Here is a 21,458-nt window from a genome sequence, read left to right as displayed (position 1 = left end):
AGGCCATAATTTTAATTGATTATGTATATAAGAGAAATCGTGGGCATAAATCGACACTGAACGGCCCATTCGATAGGCAGCCAAAATCGATGCTGTGTACTTTCCAACATATTACAAAGGTAATGCTGGTATGGAACATGTGAACAGTATAGAATTCTTAAAATATCTAGAAGCTTTATTAAGGGGATTAGGCAATCGAAAAATCGATATTTTTTTATTGCATTTCTCGAAATTACTATCCTGTCTGAATAAAATGCCGTTTAGCTTATATTCAAAATTGTTGATTTGGCAGCTAATTTTGGGATTAAATGTCGACGGAATTTTAAACAGTTGCTCAGGTACTTGAATTAAATTTACCAACTGGTAGTAGCCTCTTATTCTTATGCCACTATTTTCCCTAGCGGAAGCCGAGAGTTTGTTCGCTAGGGTACACAGGTTTTCGTCGCGGGACGCGTGGGCGGTACGTCGCCTCGGGCCGTCTTACGGAGCAACCTGGTGGAATGTTAAACTTGACCTACAAATCGGAACGCATGCCAAGTAAACAGACACGGACAGAACGGCGGTGATCGAGGACGGCTTCCGATCGGTACCGCTCCTCAAAGTCAGAAAACGTTCGCTCGTCGAGCCGTGATCACGATCGGCGCTCGTGTTCGCGGTTTTCCGCAGGCGTGTCGCCGTGCGTTTTCGTGTCAACGGAGTTTCACGTAAAAAACAAACAGAAGGAATTTTAAGGCGGGAAAAAAAGAAAGTCCTCTCTGGTTGTGTTAATGTTTATTTCGTCCGCGTCTTGTTGCTTGAGAAAGCGTAAAATAGAGTACAGTATATTCTCGATGAGTGTTCGAAAACTTGTCGACACTGATAGGGAGAGTAACACTAGAACTACCAAGCAAGTCAAAATAACTTGCCAATACACTTAAAAGGCTGATGAGCCTTCGAACACTCATCGAGGATTTACTGTACACTCGCGAGCAAACTCGACTTCCACTAAGAGAAAAAGTGACGTAGAGGAGGGACCTCCTACTATGCTCCTACCTCTTGGTATTGGGACATACTGAAGTTTATGCCAAATTAACATTCATTTTAACATTTATTTCAAGTACCGAAGTAAATCTTAAATCGAATATTATTGGCGAAATTTATTTGGCATAAATTTCAGTAATTCCCAATACCAAGTGGTAGGAGGCCCATTCCCTACGCCACTTTTTTCCCTAACGGAAGCCGAGTTTGCTCGCGAGGGTACATCGCCTTGAGCATCATCAAAGCTCCGTGTACAGGGGACTGTACTCGACGTCGTCGTATAATTCGTGCAGCTTATCAGGCGTGCAGTAAACGGGCATGTCCTCCTCGTAGAACTGCAGGAAGTCCAGAAGATTATCCTCGAGCTCCTGGTGGTACACCGAGCCGGCGTATCTCGCCTCGATGCTGCGTCGATCCATCTCCTGCATCTGAAAGACACGTTGTGTTCTGCGTGTAAATGATCCTGGATGAAGAATTGCGATTTCCAAGGAATCATCAGGAGCACTCACTGGCTCCCATTTGGACTTGGTCAGAGCACTGATGCAGTCGTCGATCAAGGACTGACCAGGAATCGCCTGTCGCAAGAATAATGTTCAGTGTTGTTCATCGTTACACGTCATAAAACCTCCTTTCTAACCGGCTTAATTTACCGTTTTAGATAACAAAAGGGCTCGGTTCTCCACCCGAAGACAGTCGAATCGGTCGTAGAAGAGCGCCGTTGCCCACGGTTCTCGGAAGTACGCGTAGAAGTCCGAGATCAACGATTTCTGACACGGTGAAATCGTTCCGTTAGTGACGCTACGACGAGTCAAATGTACAGTGGACTCTCGCGATATTGCCACTAAACATATTGCCACGCGAGGCACTTCCCTTTCACACCTAGGATTACGCCTAAAATTTGTATGATCATCAGAAAAGTTTTGATTATTATTCTTACTAGTCAAAATTTTGCATAAACGTGATAACCCTTTAGCACCCCCGCCAGGAACGGCCCTGGCCCCGACCATGGCGAATATAGTTAGAGTCCACTGTACTTCGTAGAAAACTCACTTGGAATCGCGTCTTCAATTCGTTCAACAGTTTCTCGTGCATCCCGTACAACTTAATCATTTGATGGACTTCGAAATCCTGAAAGGAATCCCAGGTATTTAAAGAACTTTTGGTTCACGAGGAGAACATCTACCTTTTTGCTCAAACAGGTGATCATTTTCACGGTGTCGTAGCAGCTCAGACGCAGACGGAAGTAGCCGATATCGGACTCACAGCTACCAGTGACCATGTCGGTACCCTTGAACGGAGTCGTCGAATTTCGAAGGTTCATCGAAATTTAATGGCAAAACGAGAGAATCAGTCCAGAAAGAGACTCACATAAAATTCCCGATGAAGCACCCGTTTTTGTTGGGTACCGTGTTTGCCAGGCGTGTGAACGTGGAGATAACGATAGCCACCGGGCAGCGTGCAGGCGACGACGTGACCGGATCGAAAGGACGGAAACGCCGTCTTTTGCTTCTTGGGCTTCGACGTCGTCGTCGCAGCTGTCTCAACGTTCTGTTCGTCGATGATCGATCGCAGAACTTTCGCGAGCTTGCAAGAAAGCGTGCCCACGCGTTCAGAAAAATGTTTGCACGTGAAATCACGTTCAGGTACAGATTCCTCTCGATTAAAAAGACAGCAAAGTACAGGCTCCTCCTGATTATCGTCTAGCTTGTGCTACACGATTATTGTCCAGGTGTTATCCCCGCCACTGGGGGGTGTGGGGAACCTGTCAAGCGCATACTTTGTTGTCCCCCCACTTTTATTTTCAAGGCTCGGGCTTCCGACAAAAATCGAATTTACGAGGGTCTGAAGCATTTCTCCAGACAATAATCGAGAGGAGTCTGTAGTAGCTATACTAACTCTCTCGCCGATTTCTATGCTGTTGTAATATTTATGCTGCCAGGCCTCCGCGCTGAACCTTCTACTGTACTTGGTGCCGGTACCAGCGGCGAAGATGAACGGATCGTTCGTCCTGAACTCCGGATCTATCACCAGTTGACCGTCGAACATCAGTCCAGCTCGACAGAAAGCTGAAACGAGTGAATCGAAACGGCGTCAAGAATTGTGGTGGTGTTCTTTGAACGTAACACGAGCGCTTCTATTATTGTCCCTTCCGTTGATTCCCTCAGATACCAGTCGACCAATTCCCATTCCGCGAGGATCGTCACGCCGCTGATCGATATCGCGTTCATCACTACCGCGTGCACCTTCGGACACGACCTGCTGGTTTCACTCGGTACGAAAAGGAAATTTCTCGGGTTCACACGGATTTCGTACCTCGCAATCGTTGTAGAAAATGCTGTCGTGTGAATCACACTGATCCATCGGCGGCTCAATCAACGTGATCCAAGAACCATCCATTCCGGACTCGAGCAATCCTTGAAGAGCGCAGTAGCAATCGATGTTCCGTCCGTATAAAATAATACTCTCTGAAAGACACGGTGTGCTGTCACGTTCTGCGGTTTGCATAAAATACACTGGCCGAAATTTCTATAAAGTCACCATGTTTCTCGATGAATTCTTATAATTATTCCATTCGAATGAAAAGTATATTTATTTTTCTAAGCCAATCTGTACGCTTTCTTTAATTAATCCCAAAATGCTACCAAACACAAAATTTTTCATTGGTATGGAATACTTATAAGAATTCATCAAAAAAACATGGTGACTTTATAGAAATTTCGGCAAATCTAGTAGCCGAAGACTGACTTTGGTCCTCGAAGTTGTTCGTCAACAACTGGATTTTGTTCAGACACATGGCCGCCTGCGTGTCGTCGTTTAGAACCAGACAGTTCCACGGTGGCCCGCGATCCACAAACTCTCTGCACGCAGAGAAAAGCATACTTGCGAATATTCGTACGAATTTCATAACTGGACCGCGGATGTTTATGCAAATATAAATTTTCCATGGGCTAATTGGGACACTCTGTATATTCAATTCTAGAGAATCTTGCACGCTGTAAATCCATAAAATCCGCAGTCTACGTAGAACTTTCGTAATTGTCGACTGGTTTACCCTGTCCTTTGCGCGTCCAGCTCCGCCTCGAACTGCGGCATCTGATACTGTAATCCGCAAGTCACGATCAAGTAGTCGTACGCGACGTTTCCCTGACGCATCACCGTCACATACTTCCCCTTCCTATCGATCACACGGCCAATTAAGTATTCAACCAGAGACGATAACGGATCGTCGTCGATCCTTCAAGCAGGTACTTAAACCGGTATGATTTTGATACCGGTATTATCCCATCCGAAAGCGATATATTACCGAAAACCGAAATTAATACCGGTATTTTTTCGATTTCTATAAGGGTAGGTCTTATATAGGGTTATAGTGAACGAAGGTACAACCAGTATTTTACGTTTCGGTAGAAGTCCCTGTCTTCGAGTACCTGTCGATCGCGATCACGGTCCCGTACACGACGTTGATCCACGAACGTGCGGTGACCGTTCGACGATATTCTCGGCAATACCGTCCATAAAATGGCATCATACTCGCGACCATAGGGCTTCGTTCATTCTCAAACGGCAAACCATTCGGCGATATAACCGTCAGATTCGCGAATCGAGTGGAATCGTGAGTGGACCTACAAACAGGTGAATACACTCCATCTATTCAATTGTGCGTTTCAATTTTTAGAAGTCGAGCACGTTTACCCGAAAGCAAGCTGTTCCAGGACAGCTACGCCACAATCCGAAGCCCCTATCACAACGATCTTCGTGTCGAAAATCAGATTGCCGCTTGTTATTATTCTCGGCGTGGTCATGAAGAGCGAGAACGGTTCCCTGTTTGTGTCCGGTTCATCGGTTTCCGTGAGCCCCCGAAACCTGTACTCGATCCTTCGTCGGGGACGGACGTGCACCATGGCGGTCAAGCAAATCGCGAGTGGTTGCGCGCGCGTCTGAAAATCGCCGTAGGAAAAACGATTCCTCCGAGACACGGCTTAAAACGAAAGTACGTATACAGAGAGTGTTTACCAGCGCGCTCAACGCGTTCCCAGTCAGTCGATAATAAAAGACGATCAGCCCGCTGAGACGCATCGTTTCGGAGAAGAGGTGGCGCAGGTGAATGGAGAAGATCGGCATCAGAACGAAGTGAAGCACGCGAGCGTACGCGTCCTGAGGCACGTCCTTCGTCGCGATGTAATCCTCTACGTGGAAACGCCTTCTGATGTATGTTACCTCTTTCTCGACACTGATCACACAAGGATTACCGTGGATATTCCTTCAGAATTTCGTGTCTGAGATCCAGGTACTTGGCCAAGTATTACCAAAGGATCATTACGCCGACGACTTTATTGTTCCACGTGAACACGTAACTGTGCAAGTCTGATTGTTCTTTCCTCGTAGCTACGTCGAAATCCGCGAGAATGCTGTCCGCCTTTGGAATACTGCCTAACAATTCTTGTACAGCTTCCAAATCGCAAGGATCACCTGCGCGGGTCTCTATCTCGCCCAGAAGAGCAGCACGATGGGTCACGTGCAGGATCATTGGATAGTCCCTGTTGGATCTAGCTGGTACCCGCTGAATAGATCGAGGCGACATTACAAGAGGTATTTCATTGCTTTTGGTGACGAGAAACCGCATACAGACTCCTCTCGATTACTGTCCCGAACTAGAGCCCTCGTCGGGACAATAATCTTGTCGGGAGAAATGCTTCAGACTCTCGTAAATTCGTTTTTTGCCCGAAGTCCGAGCTTCGGCAATAAAGTACAGACTCCTCTCGATTACTGTCCCGAACTAGAGTCCTCGTCGGGACAATAATCTTATAGGGAGAAATGCTTCAGAGCCTCGTAAATTCGTTTTTTTTTGCCCGAAATCCGAGCCTTGGAAACAATAGTGGACGAAAAATATGCGCTTGACAGGTTTCACGCCACCCTCCCCCCTCGGTGGTGGGTACGCTTGGACAATAATGGCGTAGAACAAGCTAGAAGATAATCGAGAGAAGTCTATACCACGAAACTCTCGAGAAGAGGAAGCGGCGGATGGGAGAACGGCAGAAGAATCGCGCAGTATTCCAAGTCGGGGAAACACTCGAACGCAGCCTCGAGGAAGTTTCTACCGGAACGGTACTTGATTCGTTCCTGCACTGTGAAAATCTCCACGACGAACGCGTTCGGTTCGCCACAATAAACAGGTCGCGTGGGAAGTCCCGTCTGTTCTTCCGGTTTTGTTTTACTTTCCACCGGTGACGGAGCATCGATGTTCCGCAGAAAATCGTCAGCGATGTCCTCGAAACCATGCAGTAGAATCCTCGATAGAAAATACTTATTGTAATCGTCACTGGCCGTTCGTGCATCGTCCACAAACAACGTTGATCGTTTCCGGTTCTTCTGGTTCGTTTTCTGATCGGCTAAACTGACGAAGCTGCCTTCCTCGATCGGTCTCTCCCAACCTTCCAGTGTCTGATCCGAGGGTATTATAATCGGGACTCCTCCGTCCCTGCATTAAAAATGCGAAATTTCTAATCCGTCAATGCTCCAGGTTTCATAGTTCTAGAATTAATTTGGGGGCCGTACATTTCCTCTTGAGGCTTTCCCGAGAAACTCGCAAAGAAAGTCTCGCTCGGCGGTTCCATGCTCTCTGGAGGGAACAGATCGTTCTCGTGTGGCTTCCTAAGGCCATTGTACGGGCCAAGCTCGAAATTCTCGTTGAGCACGTCCACGTCTATTCGCCTGTTAAGAAACATCACGCCAGAGGGTAGGCCTTCGGCGTCCTCGGACACGATCAGCTGGCGGTAGTCGTTCGGATAACGAACTATCTCGCTGACGTAATACTCCCCGTAGTACTCCTTCAGGAGACTCGATTCGGCATCGATCAACGGTACCACGATGTCGTTGTCCTCCTCTCTGTGCCAGGTAAAAAAGATCTCTTATTTACTATCCTTGGAAGCTCACTATCCGGGTCTGTATTCGGACCGAGACAATTGAGCCTCACACGACGCGTCGAATCTTCAACCTCGAATGTTTCAAAATTTCAATTGTCCTGTAGACGCATTGTACGGAATCTGTGTTCCCGTGACACTTGGACGGGACCCTGATCATCTGTTTCTCGAACACGTTCGCTGAAAAATCACAGGGAGAAGATATGTTCACGGTATATGTCGGTTCACTTTCCAGTTGTGTCAGTTCGGTGTCGTTCCACCGGAGAATCGGTTCTCTCTCTATCGCGTGGGGTCACCTAGAATAACCCGAGGTGGAAGCACGAGGATCACGTGAGACAGATACGAGGCGATGTCGAACAGTCCGGTCAGAAGGTCCTCGAAGAAACGACCCATGTATCGACTGTCCCACACGAGGAAGTGCACGAACAGAGCGTTCCTTGTCGTCACATTTTTGAGCCTGCTCGCGAACGGAGCGTTGGTAGGTAAACGGACGTACGATCTTTGACCGTTTCTCTATTCAGTGTTGGTCAATCGGAGACACGCAATTCGTCGATCTAGGTCTTAATTGTTCTGTCTCCACTAACAAGGGAAGGTACGGAAGTGTCTCCCTGCGATTTTGATTTTCTTGGGACCAACGAGACGTACGTAGATTGATTAAGTAAATTTTTCTGATAAATCGAGTTAGAACACTTAAGAACTCGGGCGACGGATTTCGAAACTGTGAACGAAATTGCGTTTTACCCGTATAGCGTGTCCAGCCAGTACGGCCAGTCCTCCGGCGGGACCGACGGCACGTTTGGATAATTGCACAGGCATATGCCTGCGATGACATCGCGTCTCTCGTTCCATTGGACCACCGACAGACAGCTCGCCTCGCTGGAAATCGCAACGTTCCCTGTGATCTTATTTCGAAACCTGTCGAATGCACGCATAGACATAGAAATATAAATTGCGCGTTTCCCTGAAAACGGGCGTCCCATGTTTAAAAAGACGCCACAGATAGCACATCACGTGCGTGAATTTTTTTTTTCTTTTTTTTCCTGTGTTTTCTTTTCTGTCTTTTTTCTTATTTTAGTATTATGTATTATGCACTGAATATTATGTACAATCTTACACAAATTTCAAGATTGAAAATGCATTTATAAGAGTGTTTTCATATTTATGTATTAAAATATTTTTCTGTGTGAATTCTTTATGCCAAAAGTTTTAACGCCTATCAATGTGAAGCAGAATTGAGGTAATAGGGTAACGGTCACATTGAGCCGTAAGGATAGTCTTATACCTGCTTAAAAGAATGGTCGACTACCTGCTCGTTGTGGGCGAGTAACTCTGCAGAATGATTTTTGTTGTTGGGCGTCAGTTTGCTTCGTTCATCGTGAGAGTAACATCAGAAAAGATATCTTGAAATATAAAAATGTGTAGTGATTTTGTGAGTGCAAGTGGTTTTCACGGAGTAGCAGCTATCGATAGTGAAGTAAAGATCGATATGTGGAGTGGATGGAATGTGTGCGAAGGCGTGTTAAAAACTAATAATTACATGTAGGAATCGCAATCTACGAAAATGTCACAGACAATCACACAAATTGCACATGAAATGTACAGTCGTACAGTTACCTCAATTTTGCTTGACAATCGCAAGCACAGAAAAATATATTTGCAGTACATATATATGAAAACACTCTTATAAATGCATTTTTAATCTTGAAATTTGTGTAATATAGTACATAATATTTAGTATATAGTATCTAATACTAAAACAAGAAAAAAGAAAGAAAAGAAGACAACAACAGAGGGGAAAAAAGGAAATAAAAATTTATAACGTCTCTTTTGGATTCGAAACCGGTAGACACAACCCTTTCTTGGTGACAAGTTTTATGTAACCATACTACTTGACACATGCAAAACTTTAAACCAAAATATCTCGAAAACCAAGGCCAATTCTGAAGAAATCCATGAGGGTTTTGTAATACTACATATGTACTATAACTTCCACATAGTGCCTTTTCCTTGTAAGTGGTGGGGAGTGAAGTTTTGGGGGTTTGGGTTTTGTCTATATTAGAATCTGACGCGCAGTCTACATTTCTATATCTACGAATGCACGCCGTTCCGGAATCGTTCGGTTAATTGGATCGAATAAAAACGGCACAAGATTCGTCCGAGGTTCACGTCGCCAAACATGGTGTACGTATCGGGGTGTATCAGTCGTTCGAGGATCGACAGATCGCTGTGCTCCATCCGTCTGACGCCGAGAATCTTCGACGATGCATCCTCGCTATTCCTTAAGCCGTTGAAATATACTTCTGGATCACCAAACCAAATGTTCATCATATTGAGAAAACTGTTACGAAACTTCCAACAAAGTGAAATTCGTCGCGGAATCCACGATATTTCACGACAATCTTCAAACGTCAGACCCTGATAACCAATTGTGAACAAGTTTCGAGCAAATAGCCAGCAATAAATAACAAAACTTGTCGAAAAAACCATAGCCATCTGTCTCCGCATTTGACTTGGGTGTTGCAGGCGACGACAGCTGACAAAATGATAAAGCAAATTGGCGGAAAAGTCGTGCAACATAATCTATCACAAATCGAGAGACAAAACCGGAATAACAAAGTGTCTGTCATCAAATCAACAAACTTGTAGTCATAACTTTATAGCAGTCATTGGGCAAAATTTGACTTTGCAGGATTTGGCTGACTGGGGATGAAAACTTCATCCCACGATACAGTATTCGGTGGATTTTCTTCGAGTATTGTTAATCGACGGCAATGTCGAAGATCCATTCCGTGGGATCGAATTACGAGCACGAAGGATTATTATGCTTTCGCCGAGGCCTCTCAATAACGAACAGCTATTTCGCAATCTTCTTGATTGGCTGTCGAGAATATTGTCCCGATTCCCTGCGTCGTCGAAAGCAACGACTTGTCGATGTTTCGAGACTCAAACGAGCGCCACCTCATCTTCGCGTACCTTTTTAAATGGGGACCACGAACGCAGGGGTTCGGATAAGGGAGGAACGATCTCGTGCCAAGGAGGAAACAGTCGATCGAATTATGTACAGAGTCTCGACTTGACCGTGGGAAAACCGAGTTCGACTATACGGGCCCGACAAGGCGACCGACTTTAACCAGTTAAGCGTGGAATTTAGTTTTAAAAACCCTCCACCGTGTGCGGAATTAAAATCAGGCTATGACGTCAAAATGGTCCTATTATAAGTTTTATGAAAAACGAGGAAGAACTTCATTTTTATTTATCATCCCACCACCCCCTCTGTATAAAATACTCAGCAGTTCTATTGGTAATATAAAGGAAACATTCCATCAAATAATATTCTTATTGGATTTCATTAAAATTTAGAGATTTTATAGTCAATGGTAATTTTTTATTTCTCACGACGTGTATACACGTCGAACGCACCGTAATAAAGATTTGGTTCGACGTGTATACACGTCAAACACACTTAACTGGTTAACGGTCCCACAAAAAAGGTAATAACGAAACTCCCTCGAACGATTTAAACACCGAGGGGCAATGTAATTGCTTCGCGTTCTCGCTTCCCCTCTCTTTCCCCTGTTTCTCGTCCCGTTTACCTTTCTTCTCGATTCAGCCAATGGCTCACGTTCACCGCTTCGAAACAACGAATCCTTATCGCAATAACAAACCAAAGTCAATCGACTTCCGTGCGTTTACGAAAAATTACAGTAACGCCATTTCCATCCCTTAGAGTCCAAGGCTTACGAGGGGTAACTTTGCTTAACCTCCCTCTGTTAGACAGTCGATTGCTCTCCATTAGAGTTACCGATTTTTTCGGAAAGTATCGGTTTTTAAAAAAATCGAAAATTAGGGGAAAAAGATCGATCATCCGATTAGTCGATCACAAATCGTCAACTTTATTCTCGATGCGAACTACAGTCCGTGAAAATGTCGGAGGGCACCGAACGGCCCGGGTTGTGGTCGTTTTTTCTTTGCGCCCCGACGCGCATCGCGGAAGCTATTTGCGGCGCGTGCAACGGCGAACACGTGCGCGGCGGAACGATGCAATCGGGAATGACCGAGAGTATCGTTACGGTACGTTGGCGTCGTTGCACTTTTCGCGGGCGTCGCGGTATATACCGTTTCGCGAGTCGAGAAAAATATCCACCGTTTCCAAGAGCCCCGTTGTTATTCTAATTTCTTCCGTCCACGACGCGTGTCCACGGGAACGAAATGAATTCGAGACTCGGCCCCGTATCGTTTCCGAGAATCTTTAACGATCTGCATCATGCAACGCCCGCAGGTAATGATGTGACTATACGACTAGTATACGAGTGCTGTTACAAAGATTACATATGCAATTAATTTGATTAAATTCTGTCGGTCTAAAATGGTCATAAGCATCGGAAAACTTTTGATTATTATTCTTACTAGTTCAAGTTTTAGATATAATAAACGATTTGCGGCCGCCCTGGTGCGACAGCGCCTTCTGCACCTCCGCCAGGAACGGCTTTGATTTTCGATACCCTTTTCCAAGTTTCAATACAGAATCGATACATAGCAAAGACGTGGTTATCAAAAAGAATCGGTATCTATTTGATACCTACCCAAAAGTATCGATACTTGTTTCATACCTACACGAGAATATCGATACCTATTTGATTGATTTCAAGGACCACTTTTTTTACACCCTGTATAAAGGCAACCGCGTGCGCGTATTCGTTCCAACCAATTGGAGGTAATTAAGTGAAACCCGAGCGGTGGAAACCGGAGACGAAAAGCGCGCGCTCGACCGATCGATAACAGTTTTGCAGACCGAGTGGAAGAAGGGGTTTTCTGCTCGAGTCGGGAACGACGATGATCCAAGCAGAAGTTTCTAATTAACTTCGCCGGATTCTTCGGTTGCGCGAACAACGAGCTTTTTATTAACACTTTAATGTCGAATGACGTAGTAACATTGGCGTAACTAGATAGGGGCCAGGAGGGGGGTCTGCACCCTTGTCTATAAATTATTGAAATATGTAGAAAACCATTCGTCAGTCAGTTAAATCTTAATATCGTATTTCATTATTGAAACTTTCAAGTATCATTCCATACCTTCCCTTGTAAGTAAAATAATTAACCAGTACAACCAGTACTTTTTTCGTTTTTAACGTTACGACGACATCGGTTCGAACGACTATAAATCGGAAATTTCACGTCCAATCTGCCAATCGAACACTAACGGCGGAACGTTCGAACACGTCGCAAGCGTTACGTCAGACGAAACTCCGTACGAATTTCCGACTTGCGAAACGTCGACTCGTTCCTTGTTCCTTTACTTTTACTTTTACTCGAGTTCCCACAATTCCGCCGTGCACGGCTTGCCCGCCACCAGCGAACCGGGAGGGAAACGACAAACACGTTGCGTTCCTTCGGTTGCGCGGGAACCGAGGGACTAACGGTAATCCATCGAAACGTATTGTTTATTTCTACGGGAAAGTAGACCGGCTCCGTGTGTGTCTGCCACCTAGGTGGGCTGACACGAAATATCCGGAGCGTGGGCTCGATCTCGCGAGATGAGATTCGAGGGAAAATTATCCTAATGGTTCGCTCTCACGCAGCACCAGATTAAAGGGGGGGGGGGGAGCATAGTCCCGGGCCCCACTTTCAGAGCTTACAGGGCTCTATAAAATACAATAAAAGACAAAAGTTTCATCAGATGTAACGAGGTTTCTGCTTTATTCTTAACCTAATAAGATACTTAAGGGAGAAAAGAAATTCCTACTTTGTTCTCATCCTCATGAATTACTTTATAAAATGTCATTATGCAGAAAAATCCGCGGCCTAGTTATAACCAAGCAGTCGTTAAGATTGACTAATATTTAATTTCACTTTACAGTAAATTTGAATTTCTGGAGATTTATGTATTTTATTGTATGTTGCATTACAAAAACTTTGTGCCCCCTCCCCTTCGATTTTCAACCAATGGGGCCCCCTGATGGTTTAATAGCCCTGGGCCACGAGAAATCTTAATTCGGGCCTGCTCTAACGATACTTATAGCAACACTGTGCCTTCAGCCCTCAACGAAGCTGGTTGGCAAATAATGACATTGGCAGCAGTTTTTTTGCAAAAGGACACAAGATATCCTCAAATCAGTTGAGTAAAAATGGAAAAGGCACTTTTAGTCCCGTTGCTCGCCATTGGTTGTGTTCGTTGTCATACGCGATTATTGACCGTTACCACTTCGCGGTACGTGTTCGATCCTCGATCTCTTGGCTGGGCGAACCAGCGAGCCAGCTCAAAGTACACCTTCGATCTGTTCCACTTCTTTATTGCGTCGCAGAAACGCAACAACCTTGCACAAACGGTTCGTGTCTTCACGCTAATCGGCTATTGTTTGAATATCGTTTATTGTCGCGTTATCTGATTGCACAGGTGTATCGTGCGTCATTCACTGGATTAGCAAGATCAGCGCCCGAAATGTTCACCTTCGTTAAGATCAATCGGGGATTATTACCGTACGGAATTTTTGATAAAACACGCGAAACAGATTGTCCTAAATAATTCGATCTTGGCAAGTATAGCAGCTAGAAAGCATGTTAGTGGTTAGGTATGTTTTCAAGGAATGTAGGGGCTCGTCAATAAAATAGACAAAAAAAAATGGAGAAACGTAGCTTCGTTCGCGTTCGAAACAAGATTCAGGCAAAGCTTACCTGTTGCTCGTCGAGCTTCGATCCGTGTCGCAAAAGAACGCGTTGGTGAACGAGCTACACCCTCGCTCGGCGACGTTGCGCGCTAAACTGTGGATCAGACGACGAACACTTTCGGAGATCAAGCAGCCGTCTCTGCAACTGCAACGCGAAAGAGAGTCGCGAAGGTGGGAGGCACGGGGAAAGTATATACACACTGAACGTTTGCTGGTCCGCCTGTGCCGTTATCGGAAATTGTAGGCAAATGAAAATTTTCTATCCCGTTCATATCCTGCTTTCCCCACGGCTAATATCCAGCGATCGACCAAGTACAGTAAATCCTCGATCACTGTCCGAAGGCACTTGGGCAGGGAACATTGAATATTTCATAAACTAATGGGCATATACGGCTGAAACAAATATCATCTGCTTCAGAATTCCAAGCTCTATCATTGCGTTAAACCTCGTTAAAAAAGGCATCGTTACACCTGGGGATATTTCCTTGCCAGTACCGAGGAGCCTTCGAACTCTCATCCAGGATTTAATGTACCCTTAAACCGTTGGACAATCAGTTGGATACTCTACTCCCGAGTGTCAACTAGTCCGTAGAGTTTGTTGCCACGTCCAACGTCTGAATTCACTTGTATCGGTAAAACCAGTGTGTATCGTTAATGTAACTAAAATCCAACACGTGACCGCGCTGGCCACGCACGATAATACGGCCTTCACCCAGTTACATCACCCACGTTGGAATTGCTCTAATTACGCGGTACGGTGCTGTATACATTCCGCGTGCAAACGCGGACGAAGGAGAGATTTACGCGCGCGGGATGCCTTCTGTTCGAGGACCAATTCGATCAAGCGTAGGTTAGTACGATCGATAGCCAGGACGATTTAAAAATATAACCATTTATTGCACGTACTCTTCGTCTTACAATGTAAACTCTTGTACGGTTATCGTTGAATGTCGCACGAGTAAGTACAAAGCATCCGACGCAATAAATTAGAAAACTTACACGTAATTTCCGTTATCAACGAAATAACTATCACAATGGCTTGTGAACCTCGACACGGAGCGACGGAGAGAGTAGCAGAGGTCTTGATGGTGGCCGATAATCCGACGGTGTATAGATTCTCGGAGTACAGACGCCTCTCGATTATTGTCCAGGCGTATTCCCCCACCACTGGGAGAGGAGGGCGTGGAACCTGTCAAACGCATACTTTGTTGCCGAGTCTTTGGGCAAAAAAAAAACGAATATACGAAGGTCTAAAGCATTTCTTCCTATAAGATTATTGTCCCGACGCGGACCCAAGTTTGGAATGATAATCGAGAGTAGTCTGTAGTGTAATATTATATAGTGTCGTGTGTAAATCTGGTGCGAGTAGTCGAAACGTGCGAATACAAACTTCATCGATATACCAGAACCGTGTCAATACGCCTGTCATTCGACTTTGAATTCGGTAATGTTAACCGCGCGAATCTTCACGACTGTATCGGCCTACGTGTAAACGGTCGATGGTTTGGAACGAGTAACAAAACGCTTTTACGTAGCTTATACCTCGTGCTCGTTTACACACCTGCGTTAATTCTTTATCGTCGATCGTGTATCCTCGTCACTCCACTATAACAAATCATAAATAAAAAATAAAAAGAAACGACACCCGCTGGAAAAGGATTCGCACCGCGGAACTGCTCGAAATCAACGATCATCGTGAAATGAATACGTGTCTTGTACGAAGCAGTATTTGTCGGAGGCATATACACTAAGCTAATTTCACGGCCGTGAAACAGGCGGCAATTCATTTTAAGGTGCGTATCCGTTTGTTATGTATTCTCGTATCGTATCACAGTTGCGTACATCGATGCCCTGCGTGTCCGAATAAAAACGGAGAACACGATTTGTCACGAGAATAGACGGCGATACGATACGGGGATACGCACCTTTATTCGCACTCTCGGAGACTATTTTTTCTTCTGACGGACAATGAAATTGTTGTAAGCTTCACGACGCGAGCAGTTAAACGCCAGGAAGGCTACGCTTGTCTAACAATGGAAGAATAGGCGCGCACGCGATTGGAAGCTTCGGTGTTACGGGAACGCTTGCAAAAATATAAAGTTCGTTTACATGTACGTATGGATACGGTTTGGTGATTCGAGACCCGAAGACTTTTGATACGGTAAGAAACGTTCGATAGACCACCGACGAGGTATAAGAATAGACCTTTCATCCTATGGGAATTCATGGCCCACCTAAACTGTAGTACCGACACCTTAAAACGATGAATTCGCGGTGGATAGTGATACTAAAATTGGGCGACGTCGCCCCAGAAAAGTGAACCAAAAAATACATTGGGAAAAATGTCTAATCTCATACCTCTTCTGTGGGTCGATGTAGGTGTGTGTGTATAAGTTACGATCGATTTACAATTGTTGTTCTGTCGGCGAACCGGGATTGGTCATGGGGACCGTGTACGTAACGCGTCTCGCGATTTAAAGTACATACATCGGTGTTCCGAAGCACTGAAATTTGAGCGACGTTGGTTAAGAAACGAACGGAATCTTGCCTGGCAAGTGTTTTTCTTTTTCGGAGATCGATGACTTACGATTTAACTTTTTATAATTTCCAACAGTTTTCTCTGTATACAGATATACATACATACATACATACATATATATATGTAGATATCACAATGAAACAACGCGTCGTTTCACCTGGTCTCGTTGTTGCTCCTTATGTTCTCGAATTTGTACAATATGTTATGGCAAAGGGGGCAACGGTCTTGCACGTACAGCCATTTACGCAGACACACGCTGTGGAAGTAATGCTTGCATTGGGTGATCTTGGCGTTCTGCATCTCGTGGTAACAAATCGCGCACACGTCGTCCAACATTCGAAGCTGTTCCGCTTTCGCCTCCGGCAGAGTGTTGATCTTGTCCACGGCTGTTCGCCGTTTCATAAACACGCTCCAGCCCTCCTTCGCCTCGCACCAGATATTCTGATAAGCGTGGATGCACATCATGATGGCGCGGATAGCACCGCCGGACTCGAACACCAGGATCCAGAAACCGTTGAAGAAGAGAATGATGCCGAAAGCGAATTCGATGGTGTTCCCGAACGATCGTATGATGTAGACGCAGTCGTCCAGTTGTTCCCAGAAAGCGCTACGGTACGCGTCGGCGAGGAACAGGGAATATATCGCCAGCGAGACCAGCACCTTCACTATCACCTCGATGTTGAATACGGACACGGCCAGGAGCCACGTGCTCAAAGTGTAATGCGACCAGAGATACACAAGCACCGATACCGGGAACAGTATCAGAAACGCACAGACCACCAGTGCCCTGATATGCCGATGTAGAGCTGGATTGTGCGAGGCACTGAGAGACATTAACAATGGGTTCACAATATTGTGCACGAAGTGCAATATCGCAGTGACCAGCAGACAGATGTTACGACAAAGTCTGACTAAACGTTTGTCCTTGTCCAAGCTGGTCAGCCCGGTTTGAAGCGCCAGAATGTAGAAAAGAATCGCGGAGACGGTGCCGATGCTTTTCTCACCCTCGTCTCCCGTGAGAAGCACCCATTGGAAGAAGCAACCGATATAGTGACAAATGAACGAGACTATGCTGGTCATCCCCAAGACCGCTGTCAAGGTCTCGCAACCATTCACTGCTAAAGATTTGATCATCATGAAGTAGCTGAATGTCTCCTCGCTATAATCGTTCAGAAGAATCTGTATGACCTGTCTTCCCGCGCGTAGCATCCAAAAAGTACGCAACACGCACGGCACGTTCAATCGGATCCACTCGGTCTCGGCCAGCGCGGACAGACCGTAATTATCTATAAAATTACGCGCGTGTTGGTATCCCATATAGATCGTTTTCAGCATAGTGATGCCGTTGTACCAAAGGACGAAGTTGCATACAGTCATCGGAACGAGCGCCGCGAACACCGGGGCGTGGTGAAGAACTTGCGTCTAAAAAATAATAGTTTATACTTTACGCGAGTGCACTTCTATGCAAACAATTATTTAGGGAATGTATGTTTGATTGAACTTACTGGCAATGGATAAATTCCCAGGATCGAAGGTGCCATGAAGCTTAATACTAAAAGTTTCTGCAATACCGGATATTTCGGAGCCAGGTGGGTATAACAAAAGATGCTGGCTAATAGGCATTGCAGAATGTAATTTTGAATTACCACGAACCCAGGTCCTTCTTTTAAAATGAATGTTATGTTGAAGCACAAAATATCATCCAGTATACTAGTTGTGGTTTCTTGGGTGCTCACGTACGCTATGATAGCTTTCATTGCACTAGTGTTTGACCAATGCGATAGGACTATTACCCCAACTGATGTTAAATATAAGTATACAGTTATTAAGTGCTTTGTCCATAACATAAATGTACACAGTGCAGCAATACATCCTGGAAGAAAGCAAAGTATCTATTGGTCAATTAGCCATATTTATTAAGACTATATCATTTGTTCAATTTGAAATATTGCAATCGTAAAAGAAGAAACACAAACATCCAGTAGTTTTATGTACTTTGACTGCTATACTAATGAATGCTTCTTGATGTAACAGGAGGTTTTCCCCTCTTTTTAAATGCAGTGACCCCTACAAATTAACCCTACCATTTTAAACACAATACCATTTCACTACTGATTGTCTGTATATTTTCTGGTGTATTCAGTGCGAATGCTTTTCAATTACACATTCTACCGAACAATGATAATATAAAAAAGTATAACATAATTATAGCATAAATGTCTTACCTAAACAACAACATAAAAATTTCAATATGATCGTCAAAAATATCTTGTAGGCAACATGCCTAACATCAAAAAGTTCTATAAGAAATGAATTGGATATGGGTGGTGTTGCTGAATTAGATATAATAACTGTGCTATCTAACACTACATTTTCCTCCATTAATCCGAATTCAATTTTAAGTAGTTCATCTATGATGAATAATGGTGGAACCCTAATTATAACATCGACAAAACTCAGAAATCTCTCTCGTATGGAGCTATCCATTGTCCTTGAATGCTTTCTCCCTTGTTACGTTAATTTTTCTCTTTTTCCAATATAGTTCCAGTTATATCAATATTTCTTAGTACCTAAATCAAAATCATTAAAAATTGATGGTTTAAGAAATTTTAAGAACTTATTTGTCTCTTATTGACGCACAGGCGACAAACAATGCAAAATCATCTGCAATCTTACCTCCGAAATTTCGAGTTCTTGTTTATCGTATTCTTAAGTCGTTCTTATCTCAGATACCGAACAGAGACGATTGTTTTGGGGAAACAAGCAAATAAACTTAAATGTTTATAAAATTGTGTTTCTTGAATCAAAATTTAAATTCACAGTTCGCACACAGACAAAATTATATAAAACGATAAGTTTCGTTAAGAAGAATGTAGCAAAAATTCAAAGGTGGTCAGAAACGGTTGATTATTCGTGTCTCAATTGAAAGCGTTGCAAAACAGACGAAACGTCTTTACAATATTATGAAAAATAGTCTGTCATCGTGCGGAAATCTTGCTGACAACAGGTAGTACATACTCGCAAGTCTTCGGTCTCCGAACTCCTGTCAGTCGTGTTTTGTTTTTACTACGCCACGAACCGTTTCGTGTCCGTTAACTGTTTCTTATCCACACGATATAATCAGAAGCTACAAACACCTGCCCGTAACAGCAACAGGATTCGGAGAAAAGTACGTTTACGCGGTATGAGTCACTTTCCCTGACGTAAAACGGTGTCGCGTATTTCTTTGAGGTTACGAAGAAACATACACGGAGAATTTGAACGTTTTAAACAGATGGCGCTACGTAATTGTCACTCTCTGCGGTTAAATAGTTACCCTCTCCATTTGGACAACACAAAAATTGCCAGCTGAAACACAAATTGCGATGAAGTATATATATTCAAATAGAGTTAGGTTGTCTATAGATTCTCCGTGAATCGATATTGTGCATAAATAACCGTCGGACGTGACGTATTTCATCAATACACAATTCTTTATATAATTATTACGGTCAATACTGTTCATCATCCCCACTCCTTAGAAGGAACCGCGGCAGCAATCAAAAATTTGCAATGCCTTTAGACTCAAGAAAGAAATCATTGACTGAGGAATGTTAGTATTGATAGCATTAGAGAATTGAGATTTAAGTTAGTTATAACGGTAATTGTGAAAAGCTGGATAGATGTAGAATGTATACAGACTACGTTCCCCGCTGTTTTTCGAAAACTTTTACACTGGTTATCGCCGCCACAAATTGATATGTTCATAGACATATATGTATAATAGACTGCGCGGTCTTATGGCAGGGATGAAGTCGACACTAGAAAGAGAGGACAATAACTGGAGTAACATTCCTCTCTTTTTAATGGGGCTCTTGAGGAATCCTCCTACAGTTGTAGTGAAGACACTCAATGCGTGCAGCATTCCTTCTCTTTAAGGACCTCCAGCAGCATTTGTTGATAACCACAAGAAACTATTTTCTTAAACCAGGTTCTGGCGACAACACTTGCATCGCGATACTTGTTCATACTGTAGTTTAACGCGTATTTCATCGTAGACTTAATAACTACTTGGTATATAGAATATTAGGTGCGTAAACGAAATGGTCGATGGAACTTTTTTCATTCCGTCTATCTCTTTCGTTTGAGTATTAGCGACTACGTTGCGTTTAGTTTAAGTTATTTTGTATTAATAGCATTAATTCGTATTAATTAGAATATTAAAATAATATTAGTTCTAAGCTGAAGAACGAAGACAACCGACGAGGGAACTTAGTTTTTTATAGGTTTAGGCTCAAGAAAGAAGTCATCCGTCGAGGGATTTTAGTAGCGATAGTATTAGATAGTTAAGATTTAAGTTATTTATAAGGTTTATTGTGAAAGGTGGGTAGATGTGAAACTTGTGATTCCATCTACCTGCCTTGGGCCTCCACTCGCAGCAACCTCCTCGTGGTGAGGCCTGGGCAATCGATATTATCATCGGTAAAGTACTGTAAACTGATGACAGTACCGAGCTAATAGCTGCGAACTTCGAATCCATCTCATAAAACCACGTTCCATATTACATCGAACTAGGATTATTTTAAAAATCGACATGAGATTCAGTGTTCCAAAAATGTCTAGTACTTTGAATGTTATAGAAAATTATTCAGCGGGTCTTGTAATGCAGCTTTATAAATGAATAATTTGTATTTTATCATAAATTATTAAACAACAACCCCGCCTGTAAGTTCAGGATAGAACTGCCCTTAGACGTGTGGCGCGAGAAGATTTTGGAATTTGTATTTTCATAAACGAAGTTAGAAACTAGTACTTGTGAGAACGGGCATCAATTTTTTTCGTCCCGCATTAAATTCGAAGTTTAAAGAACGTAGAATAATACTCTCTAACGGCTGGGAACCAGTAATTACAAGAACATTGTTAAAATCAGATTTATTTGCAACGGTTGACACTGTATCTCGTCATGCGTACCCCGGTTAGTTCACTTTGCATAGCTCTTACACCGTTATACGGATAGTTTTCGTTTAGCTGAAGCACTCAATTTGTAGCTGAAAGTACCTAGATTAATCCACTATTATTGATAATAACAATAAACAACTAGAACACTGTTAAAATCGCATTTAATCGCGGAATACCACTATTTTTTCGACCGGTGGAGCCACCCGTGGCGAAACGCTTAAACTCCTAGCCAAATAATTGGCTAGTAGTTTCAGCGATTCGCCATGGATGGCGCCACCGGTCAAAAAAGTAACTACTAAATCTACTAACCACCATCTCGCAAATAAAGAAAATCTTCTAACCACCGTCCAGTAACTACTAAATCTACTAACCACCATC

General features: G+C 43.8%; 2 protein-coding genes across 2 annotated transcripts; both read right to left on the bottom strand.

Moving 5' to 3' along the window:
- Window positions 1-1,256: 1,256 nt before the first annotated feature.
- LOC107193071 (cilia- and flagella-associated protein 61-like) lies at window positions 1,257-9,266 on the bottom strand. The gene is made up of 21 exons (XM_015582452.1): window positions 9,031-9,266; window positions 7,680-7,925; window positions 7,235-7,395; window positions 6,992-7,118; window positions 6,574-6,903; window positions 6,010-6,496; window positions 5,325-5,578; window positions 5,032-5,248; window positions 4,711-4,955; window positions 4,527-4,640; window positions 4,070-4,252; window positions 3,763-4,010; window positions 3,331-3,482; window positions 3,137-3,260; window positions 2,914-3,083; window positions 2,386-2,601; window positions 2,201-2,305; window positions 2,068-2,145; window positions 1,668-1,784; window positions 1,527-1,592; window positions 1,257-1,445 (listed from the first exon to the last, which is right to left on the bottom strand). The coding sequence occupies exons 1-21, from the start codon at window positions 9,264-9,266 to the stop codon at window positions 1,257-1,259; spliced, it is 4,065 nt and encodes a 1,354-aa protein (XP_015437938.1).
- A 6,953-nt stretch (window positions 9,267-16,219) lies between these two features.
- On the bottom strand, window positions 16,220-18,658 carry LOC107193087 (protein TRC8 homolog). The gene is made up of 3 exons (XM_015582469.1): window positions 18,368-18,658; window positions 17,648-18,015; window positions 16,220-17,564 (listed from the first exon to the last, which is right to left on the bottom strand). Exons 1-3 carry the CDS (start codon window positions 18,627-18,629, stop codon window positions 16,296-16,298), a joined length of 1,899 nt encoding a protein of 632 aa, XP_015437955.1. The 5' UTR covers window positions 18,630-18,658; the 3' UTR covers window positions 16,220-16,295.
- Window positions 18,659-21,458: the final 2,800 nt, after the last annotated feature.

The sequence above is a fragment of the Dufourea novaeangliae genome, unplaced genomic scaffold (assembly GCF_001272555.1).
Source record: "Dufourea novaeangliae isolate 0120121106 unplaced genomic scaffold, ASM127255v1 scaffold493, whole genome shotgun sequence".
NCBI lineage: Eukaryota > Metazoa > Arthropoda > Insecta > Hymenoptera > Halictidae > Dufourea > Dufourea novaeangliae.
The sequence above is the reverse complement of the archived record's forward strand: the minus strand, read 5'-3'. Positions and strand labels throughout refer to the sequence as shown.